This window comes from Eubalaena glacialis, chromosome 3, assembly GCF_028564815.1.
Source record: "Eubalaena glacialis isolate mEubGla1 chromosome 3, mEubGla1.1.hap2.+ XY, whole genome shotgun sequence".
Lineage (NCBI taxonomy): Eukaryota > Metazoa > Chordata > Mammalia > Artiodactyla > Balaenidae > Eubalaena > Eubalaena glacialis.
In genome coordinates this window covers 42,177,640-42,194,892 of record NC_083718.1, presented here as the reverse complement: position 1 = coordinate 42,194,892, position 17,253 = coordinate 42,177,640, and the positions used below count along the sequence as shown (strand labels likewise).

Here is a 17,253-nt window from a genome sequence, read left to right as displayed (position 1 = left end):
CGGGAGCTTCCCTGGGTGAAATCTGAAACTGGCCCCTTGTACACAGGGGGCAAGGAGAGACCAAAGAAACAGCCAGACCATTCCGGATTGGCAGGTGGCAGGTTTAATAAGCAAGGGAGCTTACAGATGAGCCTTGTCTTGGGCGCTGAAAGGCAAGTAGATCTCTGCGCCCACCGGCCAGAATTTTAAAGTTTAAATAGAGGCCTTACCTGGGTTTAGTCACGTAGTCAGTCCAGATGGTCTCAACAACACCTTCCTGTTTCAAGGTCAAGGCTATGTCCCTGAAATGGCTCCTAGTGTGGGAATGGCAGGCAGAACGTATATTCCAAGGGCAGGGGAGGGGTGAGGAGCCTCCAACTGCCCAGGTCCAGACTGCGGGTCAACCAGTGGTCACATCCTTTCAATGCCCTCCTCCAACAGCTTACCCCAGAAATGCCCCCGCTTTTGGATAACAACAACAATAATGGTAATAGTTAACACCTCATAGTGTTACATGTCAAGCCCCACTATCTATACAAAATCATTTAATCCTTATAACAACCCTATGAGGGAGGTATTATTACTTTTCCCATTTCATTGATAAGGAAACTGAGTCACAAATAAGGTAAGTAACTCACCAAAAGCTCTCAAGCCAAAGCAGAGCAGGGATTCAAACCCTGTAACAATAGGATTGGGTGCAAGAGTCTTTGCTCTTAACCACCAACCTAGCTCCCTATTTGAGCGCTGGCTCTTCCCCTCGGGGCAGGAGCACAGCCCTCAGCCAGCAAAAGCCCCCTGGTCCTCCCACACCCAGGCTCACCGTCCTCCCCCATATCAGCTCCTCCCTCACTGCATGATTCAACCTGCTCAGAGTTAAGATGTGGTGGCCCCAAGCTCCAAGCTCAGCAAATAAACAGCATTTCCTGCCTTTCCCTAGACCTCCCCGACCCTGTCCCCCGACCTCACCCCCTGCTCCGTATCTGAGTTCCATAGAACCCTGGGAGAAAAATAAACGGGGCCCATATTCCTGAAACTCCAAATGCCATCAGAGATGGCCTTCAAGTTAAGGCACTGAGGCCTGTTGACAGGCACATTTTCCCCTGTTCATGATTGATGTGTACAAATTTCACATGCCACACATTACAGAGGCACCTCTTCTATACTTGCCTCATCTTGGATATGTAAATTTACACACTAAAAAAAAAAAAAAAACTGGGTGAAAGAGAACATTCTCCCAGGGTGGACCTAGTACTGTAAATTTATGGACTGTGGTTTGCTCAGCTGGGTTCGTCTCCACGGTGAGGCTCTGCCGCCCCCTGGTGGCAAGTCTCTGCCTGCTCTTTAGAGTTTGTGAGCGTTGACCTGAGAAGCTAAGAGCCAAAATTTCAATACTACCATTTCCTATTACATTTATTCATTCACACAAGCACTCATTCAGAGCAAACCTTACTTACAAGCTCTTCCAGTTGGCTTTCTTCTGCCCCCTCCCGGCTTCTCTGAAGGAGCCCTTTCACTACTAGATTAGCTCCCTAGTTTAACTGCTCTCCTTTTAGACCCATTTTTCTCATAGGAGGTTAAGTGCCCCATAGACACCCCCAGCAACTGCAGAAACCACCTGGCTTGTTTTTATTGCCCTGTAGCTTATTAAACATTTTGCCTTTTCTAGACTGACTTTTCTATGAATCTTCTCAGACCATAGAGAAAGGTTTCAACTTGCCTATTTGAGTTCCCTGCTTTTGGCAATTGCTACCATTTTGAAAGGGGTAAAAGAAACAGAGAGAGGGGACATAGATGCTACCTGCAGTCTCCAGACCTGACTCCCTACAGGGAGAAACCCCTTCATCTCCCCAGGCTGAAACTCGAGAACAAGAGCCTTTGGCTAAGGATTTAGGTGAGCGACAATCTCAAAGCTCGCCTCTGTGTAACATATTCAGGACCCTGAGACACGCCTCTCATATTCCCTCAAGACCCTACAGGGTACAATCAGAAAGGAGACGACAGACGAGAACTAAGAAGAATGATGATTTGCCTAACAACAAAGTACAGATCCCATAGGGCTAAGCTCCTTAATGGATAAGAGGCAGTTAGGAAAATAATTTGTTTCCTCTTTTTTTTATATATACAAATTTATTTATTTAATTTTTGGCTGCATTGGGTCTTCGTTGCTGCACGCTGGCTTCCTCTAGTTGCAGCGAGCGGGGGCTACTCTTCGTTGCGGTGCGCAGGCTTCTCATTGAGGAGGCTTCTCTTGTTGCGGAGCACAGGCTCTAGGCACGCGGGCTCAGTAGTTGTGGCTCGCGGGCTCTAGAGCGCAGGCTCAGTAGTAGTGGCACACGGGCTTAGTTGCTCCACGGCATGTGGGATCTTCCCGGACCAGGGCTCAAACCCGTGTCCCCTGCACTGGCAGGCGGATTCTTAACCACTGCGCCACCAGGGAAGTCCCAATTTGTTTCCTCTTAATGGGTTTAGTCTATGTTTCTCTGAGAATTATCTGCCTTCAAGAGAGGGGTGGGGGTGTGCTTGTGGATGTTTAGTCCAAAAGTTACTGACTGCAATGTTAGAATTAAAAACTTACAGTGGCAAGGAGGTTGTAAAGGAGACAAAATTCGGAGGACCTGAACCCACCCTACCTTGGGTCTACCCCACCCTCACCCCACCCCCTGCTTTTCTAAGAACTTCGGATAGTGGTTCTCTACCTCTAACAGCATCAGGACCACACTGCTGGGCCCCGCCCCCCAGTTCCTGATTCATTAGGTCTGGGGTGGGGCCTGAGAATGTGCATTTCTGACAACTTCGCAGGTGATACTGTAGCTGCTGGTCCAGGGACCACACTTTGAGAATCTCTGAGTTAGAAGATCAGCTGCCATCACTAAACCACCTCTTTCTTTTACACAACAATTTTAACCATGATTTTCAAACACAGATTTTAAATTCCTTCATGGCAAAAGAACGATCCTAGGTAACCCAAACTGAGGTATGAGAAACCACATACTAAACATACATCTGCCCAGAATATCAATTTCACTTAAAGATTTGCAGAGGGGAAAACATTCAATGATTTAACTGGCAATTTTTAAACATTAAGTTATTGTTATAATGCAGAAATATACTTCTGAGTACAATGTGTAACTCAGTGAAATTTTTAAGACAAAATAAGGGATTTCTAAGAACCCTCCTATTTGTGCAGGGGGCACCTTTCGGGTTGCCCTCCGGAAATGTCAAACACTGCTGCTGGCCCTGCTCTTCGAACTACGTGTCCAGGCCCCAGTGTGTGTGCACATGTGTACATGTGTGTGCTTGCTCATGTGTGCACTGTGTGTGCATACGTGTTATTGTTCTCACCTCCATGGGGACTGTTTTGTTGGGGGGAGGGAGGCAGGAATGTCCTTTGAGAAACACTGTTTTTAGGGATCATCAATTGATTACTCACACTTTAGGTGAATTAACTTAGTACACGTGTTCCATGAGGCTAGCTGTGGAATGAGGAAAAACATCTGAACTAGGAGGAAAAGTGAGGTGGCAATGACGAAGGTGGCTTCCCATGAGCTTCAGACAAGGCTGCTGTTCAGACAAGGCTGCTGTCCAGAAGTAGGCAGGCGAGATCCTGGGCAGAAACAGGCACCCAGACCCGAAAACACACCATTGCTTTCAAACCCTCTTCAACTCCACTCTGTTATCCTATCCAGATCGCCCTGAACAATTCCCAGGCCACGGCAGAGCTATTTCAGAAGCAGTTTGTGAAAATAAAAGGGCACCTATTATTTGCCAACCAAGAGCTCAGCCAGTTTCTCCTTCCACTTTCCAAGTAATACCATGAGAAGCCAGTTTTCTTTCTCTGGGACTGCCCTGCAGGGGATGCCTACCCCCAAGTTCCTGGCTGTGCCCAGTTATTATTTCTGGCTGCCACAGTCCACAGAGAATCCGGGTGGGAGCTCCTACAACCAACATGCACAAGAGATATGCTGACCTTTATTTTGAAGGCTTATTTCCCCAAAGTATTTCGTTTATTATCAGAAATCATGACAATAATGTGTGTTCTAAACTTGTGGGCACCCCTGTATGAAAAGACTCACGGATGACCACAGCAACAAAGACAGAAGCATCATCTGCAGAAACACCCATCCAATCCCTGAAAGGCTCTCACCTGTGCAATGAACTCCGGGAAGCTGAGGATGGGCCCGTTGTGGAAGACTGGGTAGTAGAAGACATAGGCCACCATCCAGGGAAAGGAGCGGAAGGTGCCCTCAGCCGGCGGCTGCCGCCAGCAGAGCTCCAGGCTGAAGCTGGTGTAGTACAGGCAGCGAACGGTCAGTGTGAACTGCAGCAAGTAGTACTCATTTTCCGTCTGGTACCACCCTCTCTGCAAAGTCACAAGGAGACAACAACCTTGAGTGTCAAGGAGGGACGTCATCCAGTCTCCCAGGAAGGAGATCTCTTCCACGGGCAGAGCAGCTGTCCCATCCAGGAAGTCGAGAACCACTGAACAGCAGGTAAACATCATCGATCATCAAAACAAGCAATTAATGAGCAACGGGCAGGAGAGTGTCCCTAACATCAGCCAGAAGCTTCGCATTAAGCCTGATGCAACACAGAGTGAAGGTTTTCCCAGATATGCATCTGTCAGATACACCAGCGGACAGCATGGAGATCAGCTACATCCAGTGGGTACTCTAACAGCTCCTTCAACAACTCTGAAGACAAAGAGAGACTTACACAGGCAGACCTCAGGGTACTGCAGGTTCGGTTCCAGACCACCGCATTAAGGCGAACACCGCAATAAAATGAGTCACACAATTTTTTTGCTTTCTCAGTGCACATAAAAGTTATGTTTACGCTATACTGTAGTCTATTAAACTGTGCAACAGCATTATGTCTAAAAAGACAAAGAACATACCTTAATTTAAAAATACTTTACCGCTGAAAAAAAAGAAACAATGCTGTTGATCATCTGACAACGCAGGGTTGCCACAAACCTTCAATTTGTTAAAAAAAAACTGCAATATCCGCAAAGTGCAATAAAATGGGGTGTGTCTGTAAATGTCACGTGGGATTTATGTGTTCAGCATATCTTTCCTTTTGTTCTTCTATCATTAATTTGGCTCCACATGTAGTTGAAGACTATTTTCCAAATAAGCTTTAGAGAAACATCGTCAAAAGAAATAGTCCCTGCCCTCAATGTACCTAAATTCTCATACCAGAGATAGGTATGGAAAAGTATAATTACAACACAGCATGAGATAATAACAAGCACGTACAAAATTAGGTACGGAACAAAAGACTAAGAGCAAATGTGGTAAAATCTTAATATTGGGGGAATAAAATTATGGATCATTTTATAATCCTTATATTTTTCTATATTTTCCATATTTTCTATAATACATATGTATTGCTTTTTTAATGAGAAAACAGGTTATGGAAATAGATACAAGAAATAAAATTGGGACAAAGGAAAGAGTTGTCCACTTGATCCATGAGGGTCTTTTAAGGCTTTACACTGAAAAACTAAGTACCGAACAGAGTTTCTATTACACGTCCAGGACTTCAGCAGCCACCGAGAAAAACCAAGAAAACTGCATGTGTGAAAGTATGGAAACCCAGGGCAACTAGTTTCCGGTCATTTGCTCTCTCCCCTTCAGCAATATTTTTCACACCACCAGTTTACATAACAAATGGAACACTTATTTACCACCAACACCCATAACTGATGCTAACAGTCACCAATTAAAGGATAATTACAACTGGAGACCATCTTTGAACATTTGCCAGGTCCCCCAAAAGTTAGGTGTGAATTTGTTTTTATTTTTATCGCAAATCTATTTTTAAGCACACTTATTTAAGTGATCACCTAGTTTAATCATTCTGGGAAGTTATGTATCTTTGTTAGGAGAGAGACGCTATGCTACCCTACTTTTTCTCTTAAGTCCAGGTTTTGAGACAAGTGCTTGAAGTATTCGCTCCAGTCCATTGGTAAGAGTGAAGAAAAATTAAGGTAGCCTAACAACAGCAAGAATTCTTGAATTTTCAAAATGCTACCATTTTTACAAAATTGCTTAACACGTATTATCTTGTTGGATCCTTAGAACAACTCCATGAGGAAGGCAGAGCAGCTATTACCTCCATTTTCCAAATGACGAAATTAAGACTCAGAGGTTAAACACCGCCTCCAGTTTCAAGAGCAGGAGAGACAGTGAATAGAAGAGACTAGAAAACCACTGGCTCATCCTTCCCGTCGCATTCTTTCCCATGACTGTGCGGATCCAGGGCTCACCAATTCTAAGTACCATCACTTAAATCTATGAAAAGGTGAACGAATGAGTGAACAAATGAACAAGAATAAAGACACCACGGGAAGCCCAGTTCCACATGACTAAAAAAAGAATATCAAAAGCTTCCCAAGATGTTCTGTGCAAGGAAAATACCTGCCTTATCTGTTCAGGGACTATCGTGGGCTTCTGATGAGATAAGGAATGTGAGAGTTCCCTATAAACCATGCAGCACTCTACAGATGATTGTTTTATTAAATGTATAGGGGATTATTGCTTTTTTTTCCCCTTTGTTCCTATGACATCTGGCACCATCCATGCCTGCCCAAACTGGGAGAAAATGTACAAGGTCAGCGCTGGGCAACCTCCAAGGACTAAGACATAGTCAGATACAAAAGACTGCAGAATGCAACACCAGGGTTCACATGCATCAACCCCCTGTGGCCACTAGAGGGAGCGCCACCACAGTTCTTCAATTGACTCTTGTCTGAAAACAAAGGCATCTACCTGGATAAAGGCATTGCCAAAGGGGCCTTCTCCTTCCCAATGGTAAAACGGAGACTCTTACCTTAACTTCCTCCACATCTTGAAGCCTCAGTGTAGAGAGCAGGAAGAGAGAACAGAGCCATGACAGGAACAGCGACCGGAACTGGGCAACACAGAAGGAGATGGTGGTGTGAATAAGAACCATGGCTGTGCCTTGGGTCCCCAGCACACACCAGCAGGCCCACATCCCATAGGCTGTGAGGATCCAGGGTTTGTGCTGCAGACAGGGAGGGACCCAGTGAGAAAGACATTGGGGGGGGGGTGGGGACGGGGGGGAAGGAAGAAAAAAGAGAAGGGTAAGTTAACAGGCATTGCTATTGAAGGTTCTACATAAAAGAGGGTAATGTCTTGTGACCCGTTAACCAAACTGTTCTCACTGGCCTGGGGATTTAGTGTAACACAGACAAAGAGGATTCAGAGGGACTTTCCACATTAACCCCAGAGTGATGGCTGCCTACCCCCAGGTCCCCAGAACTCCACCAGATCCACCCAGAGAAAGGAGCCACTTTCCTGCCTTCAGCCAAAACCACCAAGACCACTGGATCCCACAACAATAAGATTTATGGCTGACTTTCAGCAGACATTATGGGAGCCTGAAGACAGTTGGAAAAGCTGCCAACCTGGCACACTAGCCCCTGCGTACACTATTCTGCCAAACGAAGGTAAGATAAAATATTGGTGCACATTTCTCGGGAGTCTTACTGAGAAAACTGGACCATCCAAACCACAAAAGGCTTTCTAAAGTTTAAACCAGACACTTACAAGTAAATCTCTAATTACATTTTTATTTCATTAGCATATTATTTACAGTCAAGTTTGTGTCACAGAAAAAGTATAGCTTACCTGCTTTCAGTGATATTGAGGCCTTTGCATAGTCAATCCGATTAATACATTTATTCCCATTTTAGGAGAGAATTTTTCTATTTCATTATCAAGTTTTATAGTTATTGACATTGAATAACTAAGTAGATAAATTAACATGTCTTTGCTTTTACAATATACTCTTGGTCATATCTGGCTGGTAAATCCTTACTTAAAAAACCACAATAATGTTTTAACATTGTTTGAGAGGCAACATATCTTAGTGGTGTAATTACTCAAGCTTTGAAGTCCAACTGCCTAAATAAATCCTGGTATCCCCATTAACTAGCTGTGTGACCCTCGGCAACTTACTTAATCTCTCTGTGCCGCGGTTTTCTCAGATATAAAATTAGGATAGTAACAGTATCTACTTCATGAGGTTGTCGTGAGGATTAAGTAAATTAATGCATGTAAAATGCTTACAAAGGTGTCTGCATACACAGGAAGGACAAGGCAAATACTAGTTATTATTCCTATAAGAAAATATGATGTGGCTTTTTGGTGAGCATTCAAAAATAGGATTTCCAGGAATACACTGAGTTGAAAAGTAGGGGCTGCTTGAAATTAGGTCTTCCTGTGAAAACAAAAAGACTTCTTTAAGGGAAAGACAGATGTGGACTGCACACTGTAAATCCCATCCTTCAGTGCTAACTCCCCCAAAATAGTGTCTTAGTACAATTCCTTACCAAACTTATATTCCAGCCTAAGAGAGAACATTTTAAATGTGGGACTAGGTCAGCCACTTTGAAGTTCCAAGAAAATCAGAGAAATCTCCAGTTCATTTTTACTGTTTTTCCATCCTACTACCCACATTAAACAGCCACATAAATTTGCTTCAAACTTTCCCCCAAGCACTCACCTCTGGACAGAGTTCAATTATAAGGAACAAGGTCACCAGAGACTATTTTAAGAAGTAGTTCTAATGAACAAAAAAAAGGGAAGGGGTGTCTTTTTCAACTTGATCTACAGCATTTACCACTTGGAATCTTTTTCCATGTGTGCGTGGCTACATACATATACACATAACACAGCTACATTTTTATTGAGTGCTATTTGATCCATTTGGAAAAAGCCTGTTTGTTGGGATTCATTTGGGAACTTAACCACAGACTTAAGCTGCTTCAACTTGAAAAAGCTGGAGGAACCTTCAGGAACTACTTAATAGTGCTGTGCAAACCCCATCTGCTCCAGAGATTCTCTGATGAATTTACCTGTGCTCACAAATGATACCATGGGGGCACACAAGGTTGTCCTATACTCTCATCCCTCACCATCTTCCTCCTGCCAAAGACTACAGGCAGACAACGTCTAATTTTCTCTAAGACATCACAGAAAATGCACCCACGTGAACCTCATATTCTCTGCTATCCCTCCTATTACCCACTCATCCTCCCCAACGGGCAAAGACAACTCCACTATACACATTCACAGCGGGCAGGTGATAAAAAGGGAAAGATGTGAACAATGCAAAAAAAAATCACCTATTTTAAAACATAAATTAGAACCCGACTAACATATTGATTTTTTTCATTCTATAAAGTGAATGCAAGTGGAATCCCATCCTTGAAAACACCACTAAGATGCTGATACAGCATCATTAGTCTTCCATGCCTTGTTCTCTGACTGGCATCATAGGAACAGTCCCCCACTATCAATGCAGCCCTTAGGGCACACCTCCTCCAACCGCTATCCCCTCCCTACCACACACACACACACACACACACACACCTAGACCAGCAAGAAGCAGGGCAGAGAGGGCGAGAAGTAGAAATGTGACACTGCCTAGCAGTGCAGGCAGCAGCATAGAAGGTCTGCTGCTCTGAGGAGGAGGAGGGCTTTGCCCAAGTGTTTCAAAGACCATTTTCATATGCAAAGGCCTAACTAAGACAGCCCTGTCCCACCCACTTCTACCCCAAAAGTGCTTATGTATTTAATTTATCAAACTTGTGTCCACCTCTTTAGCAAAAATGCTTAAACATCAGATATTGAGCCTCTGACATCAAATATGCCAGGAATCTTTTAACTTTTCAGAACTAAAAATGAAAGTGTGTTATGTTTTATTCCAAAACAATACTTCTGATTCATCACTAGAAGGGCTTTAAAAACTTTTTCTGCAAGTTCTCAGGGCAATCTGGGCAGATACGCAGCTTTGGTCACAGACATAATCTATGTCAAGTTCAAGATTTAAAAATCTGCCTAGGGAATTCCCTGGCAGTCCAGTGGTTAGGACTCCGTGCTTTCACTGCTGAGAGCCTGGGTTCAATCCCTGGTCGGAGAACTAAGATCCCACAAGCCGGGCAGCGCAGCCAATATAATTAATTAATTAAAACCAATTAGTTAATTTTAATTAATTGATTAAAGATCTGTCTAAAAGTCAGAATAGCCCAATTCATTTAAGTTAAGAGGTTCAAATGACGATTATGATTGGAAACTGCTGTTCACTTGAAATGAGGCACAAAGAATCATGTTGATCAAGTAACATGTACAAATAAAACAATCTTAATTTAATGTTGGGCTGTGATGTTTCTAATTTATAGATTTAAATTCTAACCAAGTATTACTTTTATATGATGCTTTTTTTTTAATTGAGATTTTTATTGAGACAGTTGTAGACTCACCTGCAGTTATAAGAAATAACACAGAGAGATCCCATGGACACTTTACCCAATTTCCCCCTATGATAACATTTTGCAAAACCAGAATATATCACAACCAGGATGGTGACATTGCAACAATCCACAGACATTCAGGTTTCCCCAGTTTTACCTGCACTCGTGTGTGTGTGTGTGTGTGTGTGTGTGTGTGTGTGTGTGTTTAGTTCTATACGGTTTTATCACATAAAAGGTTTTATCACATATAGGTTCAGTGTCCACCACAGTAAAGATACTGAACAGCTCCACCACCCCAAGCATCTCTTGCATTGCCCTTTTATAACCACACCCACCTTTTTCTTGCTTCCTTTACCCCACATCCTTAATCCCTGGAAACCACTAATATCCTCTCTGTTTCTAAAATTTTGTCATTTCAAAAGTCATACAGTATGTAACCTTTAGGACTGGCTTTTTTTTTTTTTTTTTTTTAATAAATTTCCTTGTTTTTTATTTTTTGGCTGTGTTGGGTTTTCGTTGCTGGGTGCAGGCTTTCTCTAGTTGTGGCGAGCGGGGGCTACTCTTCGTCACAGTGCGTGGGCTTCTCATTGCGGTGGCTTCTTTTGTTGCGGAGCATGGGCTCTAGGCACACAGGCTCAGTAGTTGTGGCTCGTGGGCTCTAGAGCGCAGGCTCAGTAGTTGTGGCGCACGGGCTTAGTTGCTCCGCGGCATGTGGGATCTTCCCGGACCAGGGCTCGAACCCGTGTCCCCTGCACTGGCAGGCGGATTCTTAACCACTGCACCACCACGGAAGTCCCAGGACTGGCTTTTTTTCACTCAGCATAATTCCCTGAAATCCACCCAAGTTGTGACAGGTATCAAAGGACTGCCCCCTTTTTATTGCTGCGTAGTTTCCATGCTGTGGATGGACCACAGTTTCTTTAACCATTCACCTGTTGAAGGACATCTGGGCTGTTTTCCAGCTTGGGGCTATTATGAATAAAACTGAAATGAACATACATGTACAGGTTTTTATGTTTTCATTTCTCTAGGATAAATGCCCAAGAGTGAGCTTGCTGGGCTGCATGGTAGTTGCATGTTTAGAGCTCTATAAAAACTGCCCAACAGTTTCCCAGAGGGGCCATTTTACATTTCCGCCAGCAACATACAAGGGATCCATATGCTGCATCCTCACCAGCATTTGGTGTTGTTACTATTTTTTACCTGATCAACTCTGGTAGTTGGACAGGGGTATCCCACTGTGGCTTTAACTTGCATTTACCATGCTCTTTTAAACGGTATCAAAGTGTGAGCAACCTGAACCTTGCATCAATAAGATGGTCTGAGTGAACTTCACTGGGGCACAAGATGCCAGCCCATCAGAACTATCCTGACCCCCTTAACTCTCTTTATTCCAGGTTCTTCAGTTCCTGATAGGATACAAAAAGGAAGGCAGGGGAAGAGGAGAAACCTTTAAAAGTTTAACAAACAATAAGAAGGAAACTGTACTCTGTTTTCGTGGCAGTTGAGATAAAGCGAGACTAAATACTATGGCCTTTCTGATGGAATTAGGCCAGACTGAATGGGGTAGGCAAACTTGCCCTCTGCTCCCATTGTTCCTTGTGTTTATACTGAACCACTTCTCAAAACAGGGCATAACTGTCTCTCTTTCTGATAGGCTCCCTTAACAAATTAATATCCTGTCTTGTTCATAATACAATAATGTAAGAATCTTACATGGTACCTAGCATATAACAAGTGTTTCATAAACACTGGATAAATGAATGGTTAGAATAGTTGGATGGATAGATGGGTGGATGGATGGGTGGATGGATAGATGGATATGCTTCCCCAGGTATTGGGATTTAACCTGGCCGTTATGACTAAGAACAAGAAATTAGCACCAAAATTTTGGACTTTTTAGTCACTAATGTGAAAACCTGCTGATTTCCAAAGTCTCTGCTTGTACACCTAACCCCTTATGAACAGACTGCTTTGCCAATGCAGATAGGATAAAAAGGTGTTATTTCACATCTCACTGCCTACTGCCTGTTTTCACTCACAGGGATCTCTTACAATCTTGTGTTGGGGGAAGCCTCAAATAGTGCACAACTGATAGGGTACAGGCACCAAACTTTGAAAGCAGACTCTTTGATAGAACCTGATTCCTGTCACCCCAGGGAAGGCTTCCGAGAGATCAACAAATTCAGCTGGCGTGTTTCAAAGGCTGAAATCAGCACCCCTGAGAAATGACCATGGACTTGTGGCCTTTTCTTTTGCAAATCTATATTCTTCAAATCTTCCTCATAGGGAGCCAGGACCCAGCCACAGGAATTGCTGGCTGGCCATGCCCCACTCACACCATCTCTTCTTCCCTTCTGCTTTAGCTTGTTCTGTGCTGTGGATGCTGAGTGATGACATGATGTGCCTGAGTGGTTCCCCTCATTAGCTCACCTCTGTAGGGAGGAACCAAAGTGCAAAGGCTTGGTGAAGACTCCTGCTGGCAACTGGACCAGACTTTGCTGTGTATTAATTCTTTTTGTACATCTGTCAGAAACCACTCAGTGGGGGGCATAATTTATTACATACTACATAATCAACTGCAGCTGCTACTGAAAAACAAAATATATATATATGTGTGCGTGTGTGTGTGTGTATCGCCACACAAACAAAAAGGGAAAATAACCAAAACCATCCCAGAGTCCACACAACGGCATTCTAGCCTCCTTTTCCTGGGAGTAAAGGCCAGTGGGCCCAAATAAAGCCAATTTCATCCCTCCTTAGAGATGCAGTGATGGAGGTGGAAGAGTCTGATTCCAGGAAAATCATTAATGCATGAGATTCCTATCAGGTGTGTGGTTTCGATAATACGCTGGAAGGGAGCGCCTGTTCACCACGGCCTTCCAGAGGTTAGTTTACTTGTCTCAGCCAGCGCCATGCGACCACGCTTTTCAGCCTGCGGCCAATGAGCTCAGCCAGCCGGGGCCCAGCGCTAGTAATGCAGGCGCTGCCAGTCAGAGGTCAGGTGAGAACGCACCCTGCGGTCAGCAGCAGCACCCAGCCTCGGCCTCCCGCGCGGCCAGCCTTCTCAGAAAGTTTGCACAGGGGTATTTTTGGTTCTGAGGGCAGGGGACGCAACGTCTCAGGTGGTGACGGTGTTCAAGAAAGGAGGCCACTGTCTGACCCACCCCACATATGTTCCAATCGTAACAAACCCGGAGCCAAAGCTCAGAGCCGTTACTCAGCCTCCCCTCCCTCCCAGGGCACTGCCCGCGATGTAGTCTTGCCAAATCCCAGAGAGAGCCCTACCCAGAGAAAAGGCGTTTAACCTTGGCCGAGGAGCTCAGTGGAAAGTTTTATTACTTGTCATGGCAAAAAAAAAAAAAAAGGAAGAAAAAGAAAATCCCACTTTTGAAAATAAACTCTTCTTTGCCTCTCTCTGGGAGGAGGTAGGGCCACAAAGGCAGAGACGGGATTAGATAGTAGATGAAGGCGGGAAGCATCCTTCAGGGTTCAAGGGTTGTAACCGCAAGAAGTGATAATGCCTAATCCTCTGCACAGCATCGTCCACAGTTCATGATGCCCCCGAGAAAGGGGAAACAATAGACAACTGCAACCCAAATCTTCCACCCTGAATAAGTATCAAAAACATCCACCCAAATTAAGGCCATCTGGAACACTCAGTCCAGGTGGTGAAAGCATGGAACTAATGAGGCCACAGTTGTGGTTCATACTTACATAAGGACCAAGCGGACTCAGAGAAAGAGCACACTGTGCCCCAGCCTGACCAGAACCCTGCCCACCAGCTGTTGCACAAATCAAACCTGTGGTCACAAAGAGATGGGAGACCACACACACACACACACACACACACACACGGCTCAGTGCGAACTCTGCCACGTTCCAAGAAAAATGCAAACAAAACCTACTGAGTTTGGATAAGATGTGCTCTGCAGATAAAAAGACAAGTCCACCTATCCACCCATGCCTGGTAATGAGATGCAGGAAGCTGAAATAAGCAGATGATTCCACTCCCTTCAAGGCACAGCTCACAAGCCACCTCCTCGGGGGCCTTCCCTGACACCCCCAGGCAGATGTGGCCCACTCCTCCCAGGATTTGGTTTCCTCTGTCACTTCTCACTCAGCTCCTGGGGGAGGGACTGTGTCTCCCCATCCTTTCTCCCACAGCCCAGCTCAAGCTTGAAACAGGGTCAGAGAAAGACATGCAGGAGAGGAAGGTAGGTATGGCTGGACAGACAGCCTCTGCCCTCTGGGGTTTCAGCATTTCTGACAGTCGCCTCCTTTTTGAACACCACAGAGGGAACTGCTCCCAGGAGCACACACAGACCACAGTCACGGCACACAGCAAAGGCCAGCGGACCCCAGCAGCAGCCACCTCTTACTTGGCTGTCCTCGTGTGCCAGCACAACCTTGAAAACCATTGGACTCTCACCACTACCCCAGGAAGCAAGCGGTACCGTCCCTGTTGTACAAATGAGGAGAAAGGCTTCAAGATATTAATTAACTGGCTTAAGACTGCATCACTAAAAAGCGACAAAGCCGGGTTTCAGCCAGGAGCTCTTAGCCACCCTGAATGTGGACTCCTAACAGGAAGAGACTTAACTCAAAGTTACAAGCAAATTAACCAAAGGAACATCTATATCCTAACCTAGGTAGATTTCTGATGGTGGTAGGTGCAAAATAGGAGCTGAAAACGGAGGAAATTTGGAAAGAGGGAGGAATATCCGTTCACGAGCAGAGGGTGAATCTACATCTTGCACTGTCTACTGGAGCTATATCTACTCCAAGGGAAGGGGGGGAATTGGTTCTTGCAGACAAGAAAACCTTCCTCTATGCATAAAGCACAGGCAGGTACACAGTACATAAACAGACAGTACATCTGTGGTATTAAAATGTCATAAAGAGGAAGTGACAATTGGGGAAAAATAGCTAAAAATGCTCCTGGGGGAGAAATAATGAAAAAAAAAAAAAAGAAAGCTAGAGAAACACTGATCTACAGGAAGCAAACAAGAGGTAGCAAGACAAAGAGTGGGAAGCAAAGGAGACCAGTCAGATGGGGCCATGTTGGGCCTGATGCACATGGCAGAACGGTGAGGGAGGCAGGGGACGAAAACTCAGTGTGCCCAGGGCAGCGTCATCTTTCCTTCTCCCTGCCACACCATTCTTCCACATGTTCAGTTAAAAATACATCACATATCAAACACAGGGAAAGGAATATTTATAAAGTTTATAAGGTATAAAGAATAATGAAATAACACCTGCATACCCAGCACCAGCTTAAGAAAGATAAAGCTATTAGTGCTTTAAAGGGCCCCTGAGCATATGTCAAATACATCTCAATTTTAAAAATGTCAATTATAGGGCTTCCCTGGTGGCGCAGTGGTTGAGAATCTGCCTGTCAATGCAGGGGACACGGGTTCGAGCCCTGGTCTGGGAAGATCCCACATGCCACGGAGCAACTGGGCCCGTGAGCCACAATTCCTGAGCCTGCGTGTCTGGAGCCTGTGCTCTGCAACAAGAGAGGCCGCGATAGTGAGAGGCCCGCGCATCGCGATGAAGAGTGGCCCCCTCTTGCCGCAACTGGAGAAAGCCCTCGCACAGAAACGAAGACCCAACACAGCTATAAATAAAATAAATAAATAAACATAGAACAAAAATACATTCATGATTTAAAAAAAAAAAATGTCAATTATACCTCAATAAAAATAAATGAATAAATAATCAAAGCAAAAACAAACAAACCAAAAAAGGGCCCTGGTTATCTCTCCTCTGATTCTTTTTTCAGCTTTTTTTTGGCTGCGTTGGGTCTTCGTTGTTGCGCGTGGGCTTTCTCTAGTTGTGGCGAGTGGGGGCTACTCTTCATTGTGGTGCGCGGGCTTCTCATTGCGGTGGCTTCTTACTGCGAAGCATGGGCTCTAGGTACACAGGCTTCAGTAGCTGCAGCACATGGGCTCAGTAGTTGCGGCACACTGGCCCTAGAGCGTGCGGGCTTCAGCAGTTGTGGCGCACAGGCTTAGTTGCTCCATGGCACGTGGGATCTTCCTGGACCAGGGATTGAACCCATGTTCCCTGCATTGGCAGGAGGATTCTTAACCTCTGTGCCACCAAGGGAGTCTCTCTCCCCTCTGATTCTATCTCCCCAACCAGATGTGACCACTATCCTGAATTTATTTTCATGGCTATCTCATCTTTGTGATCATACATGTGAATGTATCATTTAGTCTGTACAGCTCTATGTGCATAGGATCATATCTGATAGATTCCTCTGCAACTTGCCTTATTAGCTCAATGTCGTGATCCAGAAATTCAGCCACGTTGACAATTACAATTCATTCCTTTCCATGGAATAAATTCACTACAATTCATCCATTTCCCCATAATGAATATTTGGATTGCTTCTGGCTCTTTGTTACTACAATCTCATTGCTGCAATGAACGTCCTGGCTCATGTCCCCTGATTGGCAGAGAAGAGCTTCTGCAGGGACCATGTCCGAGTTAGCACTGGTAGCTGTGGAATTTGCACCTCTTTGACTTCACTAGATAATGTAATACAAAGGAGCCATACCAACACATACTCACAGCCTCTCTGTATGAGTTCAGGTGGCCAGTACTTGATATCATCAGGGGATTTTTGTTTTTTATCTTTGCCAAACTGAAAGTATGAAATGGTATCTTGTAGTTTTAAGGTACATTTGTTTGACTACTAATGAAGTTGAACACATTTTCATAAGTTTATTGGTCATTTGTGTTTCCTCTTCTGCAAATTCCTTTTCCCATATTGAGCCCTTTTTCTATTGGGTGACTTGTTTTTTCCTTTTGAAATTTCTTTATATATTCCAAATACCAAACCTCTGTCAGGTTGCAAATAACTTCTCAATTAGTGACTTGCCTTTTCATTTTCTTCACTGTGTTTCTGGATACATACAAAGATGTACATTGATTATTATACACTGATAAGTTCTTGGTTTTAATGTGGTTAAACTTATCAATTTTTT

General features: G+C 44.4%; 1 protein-coding gene across 8 annotated transcripts in view; it reads right to left on the bottom strand.

Annotated features, from left to right (window-relative positions):
• The window catches only part of HHAT (hedgehog acyltransferase), a 357,453-nt gene that overhangs the window by 271,785 nt on the left and 68,415 nt on the right, over nt 1-17,253 (bottom strand). For 6 of the 8 annotated variants that reach the window (XM_061185553.1, XM_061185550.1, XM_061185554.1 and 3 more), the window contains 2 exons: nt 6,811-7,005; nt 4,124-4,339 (listed from right to left, as the gene is read on the bottom strand). In XM_061185553.1, the coding sequence (XP_061041536.1) occupies nt 4,124-4,339; nt 6,811-7,005 (411 nt within the window). The remainder of the gene's footprint in view (nt 1-4,123; nt 4,340-6,810; nt 7,006-17,253) is intronic. The other 2 variants (XM_061185555.1, XM_061185558.1) reach the window with 1 other exon arrangement.